The following is an 18,023-nucleotide window of genomic DNA, read 5'->3' as shown; positions in this document are numbered from 1 at the left end:
CATACGCACATCGTGCTCACACATAGGAAAGCCAGCGAAGAGAGCGAGCACAACATTGAGAATCGCAAGAGCTGCGTTTTAACCATTTTAATGAGGGAATGACAACGAAAATTGGCATCTATCATTAAATGACGATATTCAGAATTAGTGACAATCAGATGAAGACGGCATTTCTTATAATTAACTCTAACCAAGCAAGACGCAACGCCTCAGCGAGAGTTGGCATCACGCATACGCCGCATTGGCCGGGTGGTGGATCTCTGGGGATCTACGGGGTTAGCTGTCTGTGCCGCTTTATTAGCGATATGGCTTTCTTAATGAACCAAAAATAGATGCACGCGCTCCGAGAATTCCCACAGCCCCGCCCCCTTTCCTTTTCCTTCCGCTTCCCTCCTTCGCTCTTCCCTCCTTCGGCTCCTTGTCCTTCTGCTCCTCATCTGTGTGACACTAAGAAGTCATGACATCGCTCGCCCACCCTGCGTAACGCTACGGATACGCTTACTTGCTTCAGATTGGCCATTCAAGCATTCAGAAATTAACTCCGCCCGGTTGCGTGTGCTCACTCACTCGGTTCGCTTCGTCTGTGTTGGTATTGCAGCGGAGAGAGAGAGCGAGAGTACGACCACATGTGCAGAATTCCGACCCATGGATACACCCACACATCCGCTCGCACGCACACACACAGATGGGCGACTACAGGAGCGGTAGCTCGTGGAAAATGTAACGGATTGTCGAGTTAGCTTACTTCAATATCCATTAGGATGGAATCCGAGATTAAAACATGTTTTGATAAATAATGAAAAAACCTTGTATATATAACTTACTGATGTAATAAAGTATTCATAACCTTCTTCTAAACAGCTGACTTGGAAAGTCTACACATCATTTGATCTCTAAATTGAAAAATCTCCTTTAATTAAAAGAATTCCCTAAAAATATTGTTGCTACTTATTTATATACCTAAGTTACTGGCTCCTTTAATCTTTTGCGTTTACCCTCAATGTTCTGCCTGCGCTCCTGATCGCCGAAAGACATTCTTCATTTTTATTATTTGCCCGCGGTCCACCAACAAACGCACACCAGTGCGCGATCATCGCCATTAAAACCCACATGTACGCTCGACCGACCGCCCCTTCCTCTAACGGATGAGTGTGTGTGTGCAGCGCGTTGAAGACGCCGGAGAGTGAGCAAAAGAGAGAGCGCGATCTTGGGATGCTGCGTCGACGCGGTGGCTTCCACTTGCACTTGAGTCTGTAGATGTGGATGTGACTGCAAGTGTGGAGGTGATGGTCGATGTGTGCGTGGACGTGGATGGTGGGCGATCTTGATCGGCAGCGCCGCGGGCAGCGTTAGTCGCAGCAGACACGGGTGACGAGCAGCAACGATCGTTTTTGGAGAGCGCGCTAGTGTTTCCCGATCCAAACCGTTCCCAACCGATACGCTACGACCCGATACGCTAGAGCAGAAAGGCCAGCGGAAGATTAAAAGGCGCGCGCACGGATCAGTGAATGCGGTTAAATCGGTTCAATTGCAAACCATCTATCGCACGGGAGGTCCGCCAGTCGAGTCCAAAGTAAACCGACACAATCCCCAAAATCAAAGCATAACAAACCCATTGTAGTGTCATTAAGTGTGTGTAGTTCCCGCTTCCCCAATAAGGTGTGATAAGTGCGTGATAATTTTCGAGCCCACCTAGCCGAGAGCGATCGTTTTGGCCCGAAAATGTGCTAATCAGATCTCAGTCTTGGTTCACGGCATAGGCATCGTAGTCATCGCAGCCCGATGCTGCCCCGCACAACTGGCGCCAATTTGTATACAAATTTCATGCCTTAATTGAAACTCACATTATAGCCAAGTGCGAAAAGTTAACGACTAGCTAACCACCGACAATCTCCAGCAAAGCAGAGCGCAGCTATCCCAGCGAATCCAATCGGAGAAAGTTCCACAGCGGAGTTGGCGAAAAGCAGACTTAGGTGGCGACAATTGCAATTCTGGAGTTCTTCAATCAACTGCCATCGGCCGAAATGGACCCAGGTAGGTGTCAGTCCATACCTCACAAAGTTATAGGCCGCGGAATTGCTTACCACACAACATGGATCGATCTATCGACATCTTTGAGGTGCCGGCGGCATTGGGGTTCTTAAAAAGTTCATTAGCTATTTATCAAAATATTTCGATTGACATAAACAGAAATACAAGGATATGTATTTTGGAGGAAATATTGATCAAATCCTTAAAATCTTATTTAATTTTAGCTTAAAACATAAGGAAACGAGGTGACAAATTCGAATGTAGCACTATATTTATCCTGCAGATTGAATCCCTGACAATTTTTTCCTGTTCACTTAGTCCACTTAAACCCGCCACTCAAGTGTTTTGCCAATAAAGCCCTCTTGTCCGATCCTCCAGCCAAGTCCTTATCCGGATTCCCTAACTGCGAGAGGTAAACACCATCGATCCATGGACAGACTTTTTTTTTTTTGGGCCAAGCCAAGAGGCAGGTGTTTGCTTTTGATTTTCGTTTCAAAAGACTGCCGTCGCTTTGCGCATGATCGACAGCCTCGCGGTAGCCGCGACACTTGTTTGGCTTTCGATGATGTCGCCGACATCCGCACACGTACCCGATCCCAAAACCCAAAATCCCAAATCCCAAACCCATAACCCCAATCCCATCCAAAGCCATGCCCAAACTCCGGAGCCAGGGCTCCTAATTTAACTAATGATCGTTGTAATGTTTGTGCCTTTGTCGTGCGGTCTTCACTTTTGGCTCCAAGTGTCCGTGTCTCTGTTTGTCCATGTGCTTTGGGCCAAAAACAAAGTGCGAGTGCAAGACATCGCCTTATGGCCGAAAACTACGCCATACAAGTGTGTAAAGATTTGACCAGTTGTCGGAGGTTGGATCTATTGACAAACATGTGCGCAATCGAATAATTTGGCATGCGTCGATTTACTTTTACAAATTTCCAATTGCTTAGCTCATCTTTCGAAATAATTCGCAAATGGTTTTTAGTTTCCTTGAGTGGCATACATGTATGACTGGTATGATTGGTATTCTCTTACCCTAACTGCAAGTATTCCCCTTAAGTTTTCAAGTATTTATTTGTTTGGCTAATCCTCTATATTGCAAAGTATCAAAAGGACACACGAATGTATATTTCCACTTGGCCGGGCAGAAAAGAAGTTATAAGTCGGCTAGGAGGTCCCGCACTTTGGTCCATTAATGACTTGCTTTCGATGTTTTGACATTCTGTTTGTACGCCAGCATTGTTTGCTCGGTCGGAGACGTCGAAAAAGATATAGACGCCGATGCAGACCCATGCCCATGCCCATGCCCAAACCGAAACCCATGCCCCAGCCCAGACTCTGGACCAGAGGTGCAGAAATGCGTGACTAACGGCCACCGGTAGCCATCTACTTCGGTAGCTAAACATGAAAAGCCCACCAGACGCGGGCCGCAAGTGCAAGATGTTAAAATCACAGGAGAAGGGGGCAGTAAAACAAAAGGCGCAGACGATGGCCACGAAAGGCAGGCAAACACTTGAGATCCGAGGAGGAAAACGTCGCGTCAATGTGTACACGCCTTAATGGAAGAGTCTATATGGTATGGGAGTAGCTGACCAGGAGCTGCGACTGCGGGAGGATGCGGCGGGTAATGATCAGAAAGCCCGACCAGCAGCTTCCTCCCGTGGATACCGACGATTGCGGTTCGGGTTTGGGAAAACGCTCCACTGCCTCGGCTTGATTGTGTGGCGTCGTTTCCCCTGAGTTCTTTAATTAAATCACATCCCCGTCCACTGATGCGGAACTTTCATTAAGCGCATTGGCAGTCATTTTGGGCATTGCTCGGTTGCTCGATAAGCATTAGTTGCACTCAATAAGTTTTGTTTCTTAATGAAAACCACAAAAACTTTGTGCAACACTTCAATTGGATTATTTAGGATACTCGTTTCATCGAAGAAATGCTATTCTCTTACAAGGATCTACTATTCGTAGTAATAAGTTAGGTTCCCCTTACAGATCATCTCCCCATGGATCCACAACCTCTGACATCTGACAAGTGTACTTCATGTTCTTGGGAGTAAACTCAGCTCATTACCATAAATTTAATGAGTTTCTAATCGTTAGGGGGCACGTGTTTGAGCCAGTTCATTCTGGGATAATGAATGCGATCGCATCAATAAGCGGGCGGCCAACATCTGGTTTTAACCCCTAGCCCCTAACCTCTAGCCCCTAACCCCTTGATGGCCTGTGTCGAGTCCCACGGGGGCGATGGCGACCCAAAACCGGAACTGTCGCAAGCATTCCAACTCCATTTCTCAGTTTCGAATTGGTCGAGTCCTGGGATCAGCGCTGTGAAACTAGCTATTTTCCAGCTAGCTCTGGAAGTACATTAAGGAGCCCTTTGCTATGAAATATTGTGATTTACCTAGGGAAAAAAATCCAAAGTTTGGTTTCGTCATAAGAGAACTCCTATTTCTTAATATTAACCTGGGAGACTCCCTAGCAGTAACTAAATGTTTCATAAAAAGCTAGTTTACTGCTGAAAGATAGAACCAATTTCTTTATAACCTTTAGCTATCTTACGCCAGTGCCAAAATCAGCTACTTTCAGAATGCAGGGCAGGATTGGGGAGTGGGTGAGCTGGCGCACATGTGGTTAGATTTATATGCATCTCGCTGCTGTCAGCGAAGGGCGTTGCACATTGCTCGAGTGCCGGCGAACCCGAACTGCAGCGGAGTTGTCGGTTCTAGTACATTGCCAATGATTGGTCGGATGCGTTGGATCTCTGGGCTATGTGGGGTTGTGGGCTTGTGGGCCTGTGGGACGGGATCGGAACTCTGGCCATGGGTTTTGCATCGACATCGAGCACATTTCGGCTACGCACTCGCATTGTGCGCATTCCTGGTACGCGTAATTGAAGTCGCCGCGGCATCTTTCCTTTGGTTTTTTTCGGCTGGGCCGCACCCCTTTCGAGTTCCTCGAGCTCGCAGCTAGAGCCGTCATATTTGCTAGCCTCCTCCAACTGGCCCCCATTTACCCGGTTTCCAAGGGGGGCGGCATGAATGAGCTAGTGCGTCGCTATGTTGGCGGTGGCTGCTGTGATTTATGGACTCATTAATTTCTGTTGACAGACAATGCTGTTGACGCCGCAGGAATCTATTTAGCTTTATGTACTTCTGATTCCCACTTGCTGGGGCGCCTATCTTATGGGCTTCATTTATAATTCGAGGCGCTTGCACTTGAACTGAAATCGGAAATACGATTGAAGATGGGAAATCTAGATTAAGACACTCCAAAACATCGTTTTAATACCAGTCACGAAGTAATAAGCTAAGCTGGGGAAAGTTTGTACTAAAGAGTTGCATTTCTCCGTCTGGTTGAAAGCAGTTTCGATCGATGTTAAGTAAACATAAGGCGATGCCAATCATGACTCTTTTCCATTGATAACACTTCGATTTGAACTCTGCAGCAGATTAAAAAGGAAAATGGCATTGGCAGCAGATCAAAGTGACAGGCGTAGAGTGGCTTCCTCTTTCTCTTGGCGCGACGATTCTGTGAAATTTACTGATAAATAAATGCGATTGTGCGGCAAATTGTGCAACGCTCCGAATGCAAAATTGTCGACAAGCTCTCTCGTAGTTAGTAAAATACCAAAAAAAAAAAAAAACAAAAATTAAATCTCAACTATTTATAAGTCGATGAGGATCGCAGCAATGTGGGCAACCAACAAAACAGTGAAAATGCGAGCAGTGGAAAAGGGGCGGGCCACATGGCGTATACGCAACGCGTCGGCTGAGCCTCAGCTCAAGTCAACTGAGTTGTTAAATTAATTTTTTCTGCATGCCGAATGCATATAAATTTGTATAGGCTGCAACCAGCGGCGGAATTAAGAAAATAAACATATGAAGGCATCTCCCCATCGCGACGGCGCTCCGTCAATCAACCTGCTGGGTCTTCCGAAGGAGAAGGAATTGCTTGCCAAGACCCAAGATTTATGGGAGCAACACGCAGTCGAAAATGCATTCGCACATATTGTATAGTTATGAGAGGGGAATCCAATTTGCCATGCATCTATACCATCTATACCCTCCCAAAATTACCAGGATACCTCACATCAATTTCAAGGTACTCTTAAAAGCTCGTAACATCCAAGATTCGACTTTTCAGGAAGTGTTCTAGACGGCTAAGCTAATTGTGATTTTCCTGGAACTATACAAAGGAATTTATTTGGTGTGCCAATAAATTGAATTTTTCGCATCAATATGCTAATTTGGGCTTAGAAAATGATAATTCGGTAACAGAAATGTATTTTTTTGTTTAATAGATGGACAAGTGAAGTACAGTAATCTTTACAATTTTACAAAATATATTATGCATACTACAGAGTATCTTAAAGTTGGTTTCAACATTCGACTGCTTATTTGGGGATGTCTCTTGATCAAATCAAACACCAGACCAGAAGGCCCCAAAAAATGTATTGCCCTGAATATCAAAAACATCATTTCATGCCAAATTTATATTCTATTCGGGCCCAACGAACTAAATATAAGTATCCAAATTGGCAGCCATTTTGGTATTTTATTATTTATATTATTTGTTTGCAGTTAATGTTGTGAATATTCAGACAATTACTCAACGTTTTCTGCGATTTAATACAATTTAGTGGACCATTTTCGCAGAACGCATCGCTTAGTGTGAAAACGTGTTAATTGACGGCCTGCTTATTAATTAAAATTAAATTTAAATGGCATTTTTATTTTCAACAAACAAAAGCCGCATAGGCGTGATAAGTATTATTGTCATCATCGAAGCCTGCTAAATTTTCGCCTATGCACTCGAATCCAAAGTTATAAATCATACAATGTATTTTTATGACCGTATAACGAAATGTCTCTTATCAGCTTGAAATGTTTGAATTTGTTAAATTCAATTAGGCAGAAAATAAGTTCATTGCCTCTCGACATTTGACATGTTCCCAGCGTTCAAGTTTCTGAAATAATCACCCAATCGATCGGATGCAGTTGAATCAAAGTATTTTTTATTGCAATATTAGTGGCAACTTATCAAGCAGACAAGGCAAATATATTGTATATATAATTTTCCTTACTGATAAGAACGAATAACGTACATATGTGTATGCTCATACGAGTATGACAGTCTTATAATAAATCCATAGACGCAGCTTGCAACAAAGTATAGAATTGATATTTACTATATATTACAAAATTTTGTTTTCTTTATATTTTTTCGCTTTAGGCTTCGGTTCATATGATTAAATAATTCAAATTTGCTCATTAAATTACCAACGCATTTACATACTTTTTAAATAGTTTTTGATTACCCAGCAGCTATACTGCAACTACATATGTACATACTCGCTATCATTTTTTTCCATCTTTTTCGTTCATTTTGTTTAGCAAAATATTATTTTTAATTAGTTCTAGTTAGTTTACATTCGTTAATTGCTCCTGTAATTGGATTTACGCGCATCAGTGGCTTTTGTGAATACTTTAATGATATTTTAATAAATTATAAAAAACTTAAGCTGCAGTATGTGCAACTTTAATTGCCGTCGGCGAAACTTTGACGAAAGGGCAAGTGTTAAAAAATTTCCAAGAACAAAAACCAGAAATACAAAAATAAGAAAAAAACAACTCCCACAAACATACGGACATTAAAGCCGACATTTCTTTCTGGATTGCGTTTGTAATTTGCTGATCGTTGGCAGAGTTCCAGTTGAAACAGTGATGGCCATTGTATTCGGCAATTTCCCAGAATTTATGAATTATAATTTTGCCGTATAGACAATTTTAATTGAGCCTTTTATGGCATGCTGAAAGCGGGGAGAGGGTCTCAAAAACGGGAGCCGCAACAGGAACAATAAAATCACCGATATCGATAAGTTCAGAAAAGATAGATTTAGTTAAAAATCAATATTCTTCTATGTGCCTTTAAATAGAGATCTTGGCATATTTTGTAAAGTATGTTTAATAACGGTTGTTTTAAATAATAAGCAAGATGGACAGATCCAACATGTATTACTATTGTATGTGTGGTTTTTGGGATCTCGAGGCAGGCGTGATGAACTCAGTAAAAGTGTAGGATTTCAAAGCAAACACAGCCATTTGTAAGCCATTTGTACCGAAACACACAGATACAGAAGCGTCGGCTACCGAATCCGTTTCCCATTTCCGTCGGGGATGCAAAAGGACTACGAGTCCAGAGACGAAAATCCATGGGCAAATATTTACCGATCAGACAAAAGCCGTCTCCGTCTCCATTTCGCTGCAGAGTTTATGATTTTTTAAGCTGTTTGCCCGACCTCTTCACAATTCCATAGCTGTTTGCCTTTCATTAACAGAAGCTGCTCAGATCGGATTGGATTGGCTTGGATCGGCTTGGATCTGCTTGGAGCGGCTTGGAACGGGCCCAGATTGCAGTGTGTTTGCCTTGATTAAGCGCTGACTAGCGGAAAGTCAAGGAGTCGGAGAGCCAGGCAGGATCCTTATTAGAGCTAAAGTAGCCCAGTCAGCTTGATCGACGCCAGCAGCAGGCGTAACTCAAAATTAAACAAACAGAATCTGGCTCTTAGCATTCGAAGGTTCTCCCGTTGGCAAACAAGCAATCCAAACAAACTCGAAACGCGACGGCGACCAGGGTAGCACCTAACACACACTGCTCCTCTGATCGTGACCGACACTGGGCACTCGAACATCCACATACCCTACCCACATACCCATCAACGCGAAGGGTGGACGCATACGTATACACACCTCTACTGCCACACCAGTGGCATGTTTGCACCTTTAATAAGACCAACAGTCAGTGCCGACGCATCGCCCAAGTGGCCACGTAGATGGGTCGACGAAATGTTGCACTTGTAATCCCTCGAAAGGGGGCTCGAAGTTCTGACCAAATTGAATCGGAACTAAAGACCCACGGGGAAATCGTAGGGCTAATTGGTGGAGAGGCTAATAGTTGGGTAGATAAACTTCGAGTCAAGTCGCTACCAATCCTAAAGATTATGCACAGACTTGGCAAACCGTGAGATGATTTTCGAAAATAAAACTGATGTTTGATGTTTTCCCTCGATATGGCTCATAACTGTCGTGTACAACATAGAAAATCAATCAAATTCGCTTTGGACACTGGGCACGTTGCATGTTTGCTCTTGACTCATCTCATCAATGGGATCGCGGGGGAAATCGATGTGCTGCTTTAATAGGAATTACGTGACTAATTTGCATGTGGCGGGAGCATTTTATTCTCGCCGGATGTCGATTGGCTGCCATAAGTCACAAGTGAGAGACTTACTCACATCTTTGAAGATGACTACTCGAGGGCGAACCAAGTCGCAGGACTATCACTGGGATAATTCCCAAATCAGGCAGCTTACCGATAGCAGATTCAATTAATTTTCCAATTTTTCGGTTAGGCGGAGGCTTGATTCTTATCGGTAGCATAGCCCACATATCATAATTGATCTCCAAGTGCTCAACTTTGGCTGCCATTAATCTTTGGTAATTGCCCAAAATTGATGTCATGCGTATTTGAAAAGCCATTAAAACGAAGCAGCTATCTTCAAAAGATCCGAGCAGGAAAATAAGTGGAGAAAACAAGAGCGTCGATCTTTGTCAGCGACAACTAGAAAGTATTTGTTCAGACAAATTTATGGACGCTTAGCGCAAAAGTCAAGCACTTGGAGATAATGTTCTTGAAGGGACCAACAAATTGCAGCCATCATTGGACATTTTTCGAATATTTCCAACGAAGAACGCACAGATTGAGAAAAACTGAACGGGAGAAAACGAACATCTGATCTTATAAGTGATCTTAACACTAAACTTAGTTTAAAGTATATAAGTATCTTTGTTTAATAAGAGGTTACGATTTAGATACCGATTTATTCAGCCCATTTGTATCAATAGTTAAAAAAAACTTTACGGAAGAAGCTCAGACGTGTGGTAGGAGATGCAACTATATTTGTCGCTTCCACGATCTTTGACTCCACTTCATGTCTTCCTGGCTGGCACTGGATATTGTGGCACCGCACACAGACCATCTCGTCGTGTAACTCAATTCGTAAATAATTAACGATCACGAGATTACAAATGTCAAACAGAATGTCAAGTTGGGGAGCTGCTCCTTTCGCCGCCACAAATCTTAAAAGACCGAATGCACAAAAACCACCGACTTGGCGACTTGGCGACTTGGCGACTTGGTGACTTGGCTCCCCAGCCCCCAGACTCGATTCCCAATGCGTGTGGGTCTGTGGCGAGTGCCAGCCGATCTGTTGTGACTTATGTCAAGACAATTGCGTTACAATATTTTGAGGATTCAAAGTGCCTGGGAATGAGAACCGCACAGATTTATGGCTCGCACGGAATGAACGCCTTTATTAGTACAGATGGGTTGCTAACCCAGGGGCAGAGCTATCGTATACCAAATCCCATTTAATAGCTAGTGTTAGAGAGGTGTTATAAGGTGTGCGTGTATGAGGGTTAGTTAATCTATGCCCCAGGGGCAGCTGTGGGTGTGGCAGCTGTGGGAGTGGCAGCAGTGGGTGGAACAGTTACTGCAGGTTGTGACGCCGTTGCAGGTGCCGACGGAGCAGGCATGTCGGGTGCAACTGGGACTTGAGCTCCTGGAGTCGAGCCAGCAGGAGTTGCGGGCGAACCTGGAGTATTTCCTGGATCCGCTGCACCTGGCTGGGGAGTTGCAGTGCTTCCATCCGATGTAGCATTCGGCGCGGCGTTAACTACCACCGTGCAGTTACGACAAATCACTGAAAACGCATCATCAGGTCACTGAGTTCAAGAAGGCATCTCAACTTACAAACATTCTCATTGTCGACATCATCACTTTCACTATCACTGTCATAGATTATATCCTCAAGGAGCGTCCACCAGTCGGTATCCCGTTTCTGAAGCATATAGCTGATGGTATTATCTGTTTAAGGAGTACAAGCTACCTACCGTCTTGACAGAGGTGTTCTCCAATGACCTAGCTTCAGTGCTCAGAAAACTTAACATAAGGCCTAAAAAGCCCACTGCGAATAATATAGCCCTGCTGGCCGACATCCCGACTTCAACTGACTGCAGTGGCTGAGAAAACCTACTTATATATAGAACTTAAAGCCAACATTTTGTAATATCTAGTGGCAATTAGTGTTGAAAAATAGACTTATGCTAATTTATGGTGGGTGTAAAGGGGCTTAGACGTGTACATACGTCATATTTTAAAAAGCTCAAAAAAGTTATTGTACTTCTATGTACCTGAAATATTATATTTTATATATTCATAGCATAACTTCGTACTCACGTCAAAAAATTAGTAGAAACTAAGAGTTCAGCGGAATGTTATTAGATTATCCATAATATAAGTTTGGAGTTCATTTGACTTGCTATAATCAGCACTCCTAACCTTTACTTTTTCAGTAACTAACAGTATTCCCTAGTCGATCTCCAGGCCTATCCCATCTATTACAACCACCTTTAATGAGGGGAGATTCCGTCTATTTCAAACAGTTTTCCGTATTTATGCAGCTGCACGTTCGCTTTGTCTGGGACTCCAAAACGAGACTGAGTGCGAGTACTAGCTATGATCGAACTGCAATTGACAAGTGCGCAAATCCATAACCATAAACTATGTACACGAAATTCGACACTGTTGGGGATCATTAGCCGCAGATCGTTGGGCTTGGGGAGTGGGAAAGTGGGGGGTTGGGTGATTGGGGGATTGGGGGATGATGGGGATGTCGGGCAACAAGTGGGATGGTAATGCGATATCCGAGCAGCGGGAAAACGAGCTTGTAAGTCGCGAAATGCCCTCCTGAATGTAGCACCATCGAGGTCGATATACTCCGTCTCCCGGTTCACTATCGCTCCTTTGTCCGGTTCCTTCCTGATTTCTTGCGATCGCCGGCACGAGTAACCCGGGAGCTCCATTGTGGTTTTTATGGCGCTGTGGTTTTTTGCTCTCTCCAGTACGTGTTGCACTTGGAGTTGCTGTTGTGGAACACGATTCGAAATTAGAAGACGGCGCAGATGTGCAGCAGTGCCTCCAACTGCCCATAACTGTAATGGACCGGACGGCAGTTCCAGACGGGCAGAGTGCTCCAGCGGCAGGTGCCAAGAGACGGAGCAGTCTCCAGATAAGAGGGCTTCCCATTTACCACCATATAATGGCAGGCTGTAATAGTAAAATTGGAGTTCTGCTTTGTTTGCCAGGTCAGTTATGTTTGTCAAGGTGCAATCAGTTTGCCAGACCTCTAAGAGATTACCATAATTTTTGCAAAATGTTTAAACTGATCTACAATCTACATTTGTTGCTTGTTTATTTGCTTTGCTTATTTGCACAATGGGAAACTTCCTCTCTAAAAGTGATTTGATCGAATTTCTGACACAAGCCGAATTACTCCCTTCTCAATTTCTCGGCCAAGTCCATCTCATTTACAATGGTCACCACTGAGAAAGCGAACTTGGCCATCTAAAAGATGGCATTAACAATAGTAATACTTTTTACATTTATTCTGTGGCGTAAAATCTTACCTTAATATTGGTGTTTAGACATATGGGGAAAATTCCGCCCGCAGTGAACAAAATCGACTGCTGCACATTGTGGATGAAGTACAACATCGTGCTTCTATAACGTCGCTCAGCGCCAATCCACTTGGAATGGAACAGTGTGTTGGTCAGGGACTCGCAATCACTGCTCAGCTGCTCACACACATAGCAAAAGGGAAAGGTCTGGGAAAGTATGGCTATGGTGTAGACCCCAGAAACAAAACGCTCCATGACGGTGTTGTAGAACTGCATGGACACCGCTGCCAGACCCAAAAGCAGTCCGACGGACAGCAGCTGGATGAACATCGTGGCTGATATCATGGGCCGTAGGATGTTTCCATATCTAACGAGAACAACAAGGTGTATTATGGCATCTACCTAGCCACGTTCTATGCTTCCTCACTCGACAATCAGCTTGTGATCCTTCACACAGTCCACCAGCTCCGCATAATGCTGATCGTCTCCCTTGTCCACCTCAGTGCGCAGTTTCTTGATCCTTTCGCTCAAGAGCTCCATGTGCATCCGCAATATGACCACATATATGATCGGATATACGTCCAAAATGAGGTTGGCCAGAATAATGCCAGCCATGGTGACCGACTCAATTGCAGTGGCCAGATAGAAATGTTCGTCGGGGTTGACCAGTGGATTATACAAACAGAATGGAGTCTTCCCGATTACCAGAGCTCCCATCAAGGCCATGGATAGGTAGCCGAAGTAGATGCAATGGTAAATCACAACAACGCGGTTGCATAAAGCCGCTGCTCGGTGCACCTGGACCTTCTCCTCCATCTTGGTGCACCGAGTGTCCATAGCGTCCATCATCTTTTGAGCCGTTGAGAATCGCCTCCGCATAAACAACACTATAATGCCCTTCATGATGGAGGCATTGGTGTTGACCGGCACCTGGACATAAGTAAACAGATCCGTGGTCGTGAAGTTCTTGAACTCCTTTATTCCAGTCATTATGAGTCCGTAGGGTATGAAGATGAAGACGAGTACTATGACCACCAGTGTCCAGATGTAGTAAAGCCACCAATATGGCTTCGTTCGTGGCGGCAGCCTCCATCCCATTTGATCTATGGATCTGTTTAGGTAGATCAGCGAGTCTCTGGACCGAAGCAGAGCGCCTTGGACTGGCTCTTGGATGTACTTGAAAATCATATTTTAATGTTTCTCTTGAGACTGGTATTTCACTTGAACTTTGTCACCTGCAGACTGAAGTCAGTACCCTAACAGTTTGCATTTATACGAGTTGTTAGCGAATTAGCCATTCACGAAACATACAATTAAGGTATTAGCGAATGAATTAAAAGTGTAAGAACCTCCTTTATTTGTCTGCAAAATGACACTGTGTTTTATGGGGTGTGTCTACAAATGGAAATGTTTTGCATATTTTAAATAATTTATGATTGTGGCCACCTTGTCTCTTTCACAAGAATGGTTAATTACTTTATTTATGGTATGTGAAAATAGCTTAGACAAACACAGTTCTTTCTGCCGAAACTAAATCATTGGCAGATCCAATCCTGGAAAGCTTAAGAATAGAATGGACCAATGTGCACCTATCCTTAAGTAGTGTTCTATGCGCCAAGGGGAAATCTTTGCGTCATCGCTCAAAGTGCATTTCCGCACGTTCCGGGCATTCAAATTGTGTTTTCCCAGTCACAATCGGGGCACCCACATCCGCAGTTCTGAGAAGCAAATGGTAGCGATTTTCAGCCGAACAAACGGCGGTACCCCGACCCACTCATCTTGGGCTTCCACTCGCCAATCCTCCTCCGCTCCTCCGTTCCTCCGCTCCTCCGCACTTCCAAGTCCCATTCCTAGCCACTCGGCTCACTCATTTGCCACCGAAACTAATTAGACGCAAATGTGCTTTTGTTCGGTTCCCATTCCCAGGCAACCAGGCAACCAGGCGAATGCTCTTTGTTTGCACTCTGTACTGGGAAACGGGAATCGCCTTCGGATGATACTGTTTGCGGCTTATGACAGGAGGAATATACTCTTTATGGGCTTTTTATAGAGTACCCCTTGCGTATGAACAATTTCCGAAAAATGTTTTAAATATTATGTTACTCAGAAAATGGCAAAAATGTATTGATACTTCCTTTGAGTTGGAAAACCTAAACTCGTTAAATAGTAGAGTACTTCAATGTCGATGTCCATTTGCCACTATTCCATGTTATTACCAACTTGACTAATCCGGAACCCGTTTCTCTTTGCAGAGTCGCAGTGTCCGCAGTATGGCGAGGTGAACCAGCTGGGCGGCGTCTTCGTCAACGGACGTCCGCTGCCCAATGCGACCAGGATGCGGATCGTGGAGCTGGCCCGCCTGGGCATCCGACCCTGCGATATATCGCGCCAGCTGCGTGTGAGTCACGGCTGTGTGTCGAAGATCCTGGCCAGGTATCACGAAACGGGCTCCATACTACCCGGAGCGATTGGGGGATCCAAGCCGCGGGTGACCACGCCCAAGGTGGTCAACTACATCAGGGAACTGAAGCAGCGGGATCCCGGCATCTTTGCGTGGGAAATCCGGGACCGTTTGCTCAGCGAGGGCATATGCGACAAAACGAATGTGCCCAGTGTGAGCTCCATCTCGAGGATCCTGCGCAACAAGTTGGGCAGCCTGGGGCACCAGCACACGCCGGGAACGGTGATGGGCAGCGGAAGCAGCAGTGGTGGCGGCAGTGTGTCCAGCAATGGTGGCCAAAACAATGGCACGACTGCCAGCAATAATATCAATCTGGGAAATCTGGGTAATCCCGGCGGTGGACCACACCATCCGCACCACCATCATCACCATCAGACGGCGGCGGCGGCGGCGGCAAATGCCCACCATGTGCACGCCCACGCCCATGCCCACGCCCACCTGTACAACTCCATCTACCAGCCGTACAGTGCTGCGGCGGCCTACAGCATGAAGGCGGTGTCCTGCGGAAGTCCCTCCCCGCCGCAGGGAGCGGGCGGCCAGGGATCAGCGCCCCATCCCCACCAGCTGAGGAGTGTGGCCGCCGCAGCCGCTGCCGCCCACTGGCCCTCCTCCCACTCGGTCAGCGATATCCTGGCCCACCATCAGGCGGTCGCCCTGCGGGCCAGTTGCCAGGTGGGCGTCGGAGTGGGTGGCATGGGCGGCATGGGCAGTACGGTGTCCCCGCTGCCGATGACTCCTTCTCCAGTGGCGGGCACGGCCGGTGGCCAGCCCCTGCTCGACTGCGAGGGCGGGGCAGGACAGCAGTCGCCGTACAACTACTACATGTACTTCCAGAACGGCGGGATGCACCACCACCATCATCACGGCGGAATGATGGCCGCCGGAGCCACGGGCTTATGAGTAGGTGGTGTATAATCAGCGGGTTGGTTGCGGGTTTAGCTACTTTTGATCGCGGTTGTTCAGTCTAGGTTACTCTAGTCTAAGCGCTACTTAAGGGATGGTCTCATCATGGCGCTCACTTACCACTCAAATTTAAAACAAATGCACTAAAAGGGTATGGAATCCCTATTTGCTTATTTGTATCATTTCCCTGGAAAGAAGCTCGCAAATATTAGTGTGTGGTTGGGCGAATCCAAATAGATAAAGTGGTGTAAAACAATGTGTATCATGGGACTTGCTTACTTACACTTCCTATTTATATTTAAAAATCACAGCCAAAATATTTGCTAAAAAGTCTCGAATACCATATTATAAAGGTCTGCCTTAAAGAAACTTTAGAAACCTTTTGTGTGGTAAGTGAGTGTCGTGGAAGTTACGCCCTCAAATGTGAGTTGTGGGCTGTCAGGACTCAGACCTGGTACTGTTCGCATTTCATTACGAATTTCATGTAATCCTGGAGATTTAACTTGGCGTTTTTTTTTTGGTTTCATATTGGATTGTTTGTGTTTTGAGTTTGGGGTGGTCGAAAATAAAGTGTATTGCTTATACAAATTTATTGTAAAATCAAAAGTATTGAGTGGTACTTCAATCGATTTAGATGCATACGCGTTGTATAGGTTCTTGTTCTCATGACTACTATTTGTACAATATGCTCATTAAGTAAACTAGTTGACTAATTTATGCTACGATTACATCAATTACAATTAAACCAAGTGTAACTATCGAATAAAATTGTAGTTTTAAAACAATTTATATAATTACTTGGGGACGGGACTGTTTGATGTGTGAACCAAGAACTGATAAGGGCTCAATTAATAACAATTGCACGCTATAAAAACCAATTAGAGCGGTATCCCGGATCTAAGGACAGCACTCGCTTTCGTCGGGATTCTTCTTGTTCCAGCCGAAGAAGAAGTAACCCAGACCCAATCCCAGAATCACAGCCAGGCAGAGCCAGTAGTTGAAGGTCATGAAGATCAGCATCAGCAGGTAGGAGATGACGATCTGCAGCAGGTTCAGCAGAGACTGGACCATATGCGACGAGGCAAACAGGCGCTGCCAGTAGGTCTGCTCCTTCGGCTCTGCCAGCGGAGTTTCCGAGCAGCATCCTCCGGCTGCCGGCACCTCGTTCTTCCTGCGTTGCTCCGACGCCAGTTGCTCGCTCTCCTTGCGGGCTTCCCGGCGAGCCAGTTGCTGTCGCAGAAACTTGAGGGCCTCGTACAGGAAGGACACCAGGAAGATGGCCAGGGCGGAGAGAACGAACTCCGTCACAGTGGACGCCACCCATCCGCGCCACAAGATCCGCTCGCAGTGTCCGGCGTGGAACTGAAAGGGTAAAAGCGCGGAAGGTTAAAAAAGAATCTCACCAGATTAGCAAGGTGTGCCTGAAATAGCAGACAAGTACCATTTACCTAATACCTTTTTAATACAAAGATGTCATCACCTATGTATAACATTATTTTTAGCCTTGGAAAAGGAAGCTTAAACTTTCTTGTTATACATATATCTTCGGATAAAAAACATTTGTTTATAATTCCCTCACAATGGTATAAAAAATACCCATGAATATTGTGCGACACCCTGTTTGAGCATATTTAATTTTATTTGCTGAGAGCGCATAAAGCGCTAGAGAGCGAATATTTCGAATAATTGGTGTCTGGCACATAGACATACCTATACATACTCGTACTAGGCAGTGACTAGCTAGAGAATTCAAATTCCGAGTAGGGCGAGTTATTTGCTCGCTCTCCGGGCAAATCTCATTCAGCTGAGCTGGATGAGTGACTTTTAAATTACGGCGTTTAGCGCTTTGGTAGGTGATTTCGTTTCAAAATTGTAGACGACAGAAGTTGTGTAACCGCGTACTTACCACCATGATCATTGGGCAGGACTTGGCCGTGCTGGTGCTGTCGTCCGAGCCGTGGTCATGATTGTGATCCATCTTGGGCTGCTTATGGAAACAGATATAGTCAAACAGAAGGCGTGGAAAATCCGACTGGCGATCGGGGAAGCACAGTGATAAGAGCTAGACCTGCTGAGGTGCTGAGAGCAGAGCGTTGACTGCTTGAAACCAGCAGCTC

At 45.2% G+C, this 18,023-nt stretch overlaps 4 protein-coding genes across 5 annotated transcripts; 1 reads left to right on the top strand and 3 right to left on the bottom strand.

The window, feature by feature from the left end:
• Positions 1 to 1,261: 1,261 nt before the first annotated feature.
• Positions 1,262 to 16,688, top strand: LOC6552915 (paired box pox-meso protein). Its single transcript, XM_001980942.3, has 2 exons — positions 1,262 to 2,034; positions 14,795 to 16,688. Exons 1-2 carry the CDS (start codon positions 2,025 to 2,027, stop codon positions 15,901 to 15,903), a joined length of 1,119 nt encoding a protein of 372 aa, XP_001980978.2. The 5' UTR covers positions 1,262 to 2,024; the 3' UTR covers positions 15,904 to 16,688.
• LOC6552912 (vitelline membrane protein Vm26Ab) lies at positions 10,381 to 11,730 on the bottom strand. The gene is made up of 3 exons (XM_001980939.3): positions 10,977 to 11,730; positions 10,837 to 10,924; positions 10,381 to 10,786 (listed from the first exon to the last, which is right to left on the bottom strand). The coding sequence occupies exons 1-3, from the start codon at positions 11,079 to 11,081 to the stop codon at positions 10,512 to 10,514; spliced, it is 468 nt and encodes a 155-aa protein (XP_001980975.1). The 5' UTR covers positions 11,082 to 11,730; the 3' UTR covers positions 10,381 to 10,511.
• Positions 11,991 to 13,769, bottom strand: LOC6552914 (odorant receptor 85a). 2 transcript variants are annotated; one of them, XM_001980941.2, is made up of 3 exons: positions 12,970 to 13,769; positions 12,552 to 12,909; positions 11,991 to 12,489 (listed from the first exon to the last, which is right to left on the bottom strand). In XM_001980941.2, exons 1-3 carry the CDS (start codon positions 13,728 to 13,730, stop codon positions 12,415 to 12,417), a joined length of 1,194 nt encoding a protein of 397 aa, XP_001980977.1. In that variant the 5' UTR covers positions 13,731 to 13,769; the 3' UTR covers positions 11,991 to 12,414. The 2 variants fall into 2 exon arrangements, with proteins under 2 accessions (XP_001980977.1, XP_026839708.1); XM_026983907.1 differs by having other exon boundaries at positions 11,991 to 12,192.
• Positions 15,930 to 18,007, bottom strand: LOC6552916 (high affinity copper uptake protein 1). Its single transcript, XM_001980943.3, has 2 exons — positions 17,813 to 18,007; positions 15,930 to 17,268 (listed from the first exon to the last, which is right to left on the bottom strand). The coding sequence occupies exons 1-2, from the start codon at positions 17,882 to 17,884 to the stop codon at positions 16,804 to 16,806; spliced, it is 537 nt and encodes a 178-aa protein (XP_001980979.1). The 5' UTR covers positions 17,885 to 18,007; the 3' UTR covers positions 15,930 to 16,803.
• Between the last annotated feature and the right edge of the window lie 16 nt (positions 18,008 to 18,023).

The sequence above is a fragment of the Drosophila erecta genome, unplaced genomic scaffold, assembly GCF_003286155.1.
Source record: "Drosophila erecta strain 14021-0224.00,06,07 unplaced genomic scaffold, DereRS2 tig00000000-arrow-pilon, whole genome shotgun sequence".
NCBI classification, from domain to species: Eukaryota; Metazoa; Arthropoda; class Insecta; order Diptera; family Drosophilidae; genus Drosophila; species Drosophila erecta.
The sequence above is the reverse complement of the archived record's forward strand: the minus strand, read 5'-3'. Positions and strand labels throughout refer to the sequence as shown.

Bases quoted from the DNA above. Each gene is read 5' to 3' on its own strand.
- LOC6552912 (XM_001980939.3), bottom strand. From the start codon at position 11,081: ATGTCGGCCAGCAGGGCTATATTATTCGCAGTGGGCTTTTTAGGCCTT. The intron at 10,925-10,976 runs GTAGGTAGCTTG...TATATGCTTCAG, and splicing joins AGAACACCTCTGTCAAGACG to AAACGGGATACCGACTGGTG. The intron at 10,787-10,836 runs GTAAGTTGAGAT...ATGCGTTTTCAG, and splicing joins TGTCGACAATGAGAATGTTT to TGATTTGTCGTAACTGCACG.
- LOC6552914 (XM_001980941.2), bottom strand. From the start codon at position 13,730: ATGATTTTCAAGTACATCCAAGAGCCAGTCCAAGGCGCTCTGCTTCGG. The intron at 12,910-12,969 runs GTGAGGAAGCAT...TGTTCTCGTTAG, and splicing joins GATCACAAGCTGATTGTCGA to ATATGGAAACATCCTACGGC. The intron at 12,490-12,551 runs GTAAGATTTTAC...GCCATCTTTTAG, and splicing joins GTCTAAACACCAATATTAAG to ATGGCCAAGTTCGCTTTCTC.
- LOC6552916 (XM_001980943.3), bottom strand. From the start codon at position 17,884: ATGGATCACAATCATGACCACGGCTCGGACGACAGCACCAGCACGGCC. The intron at 17,269-17,812 runs GTAAGTACGCGG...TTACCCTTTCAG, and splicing joins CCTGCCCAATGATCATGGTG to TTCCACGCCGGACACTGCGA.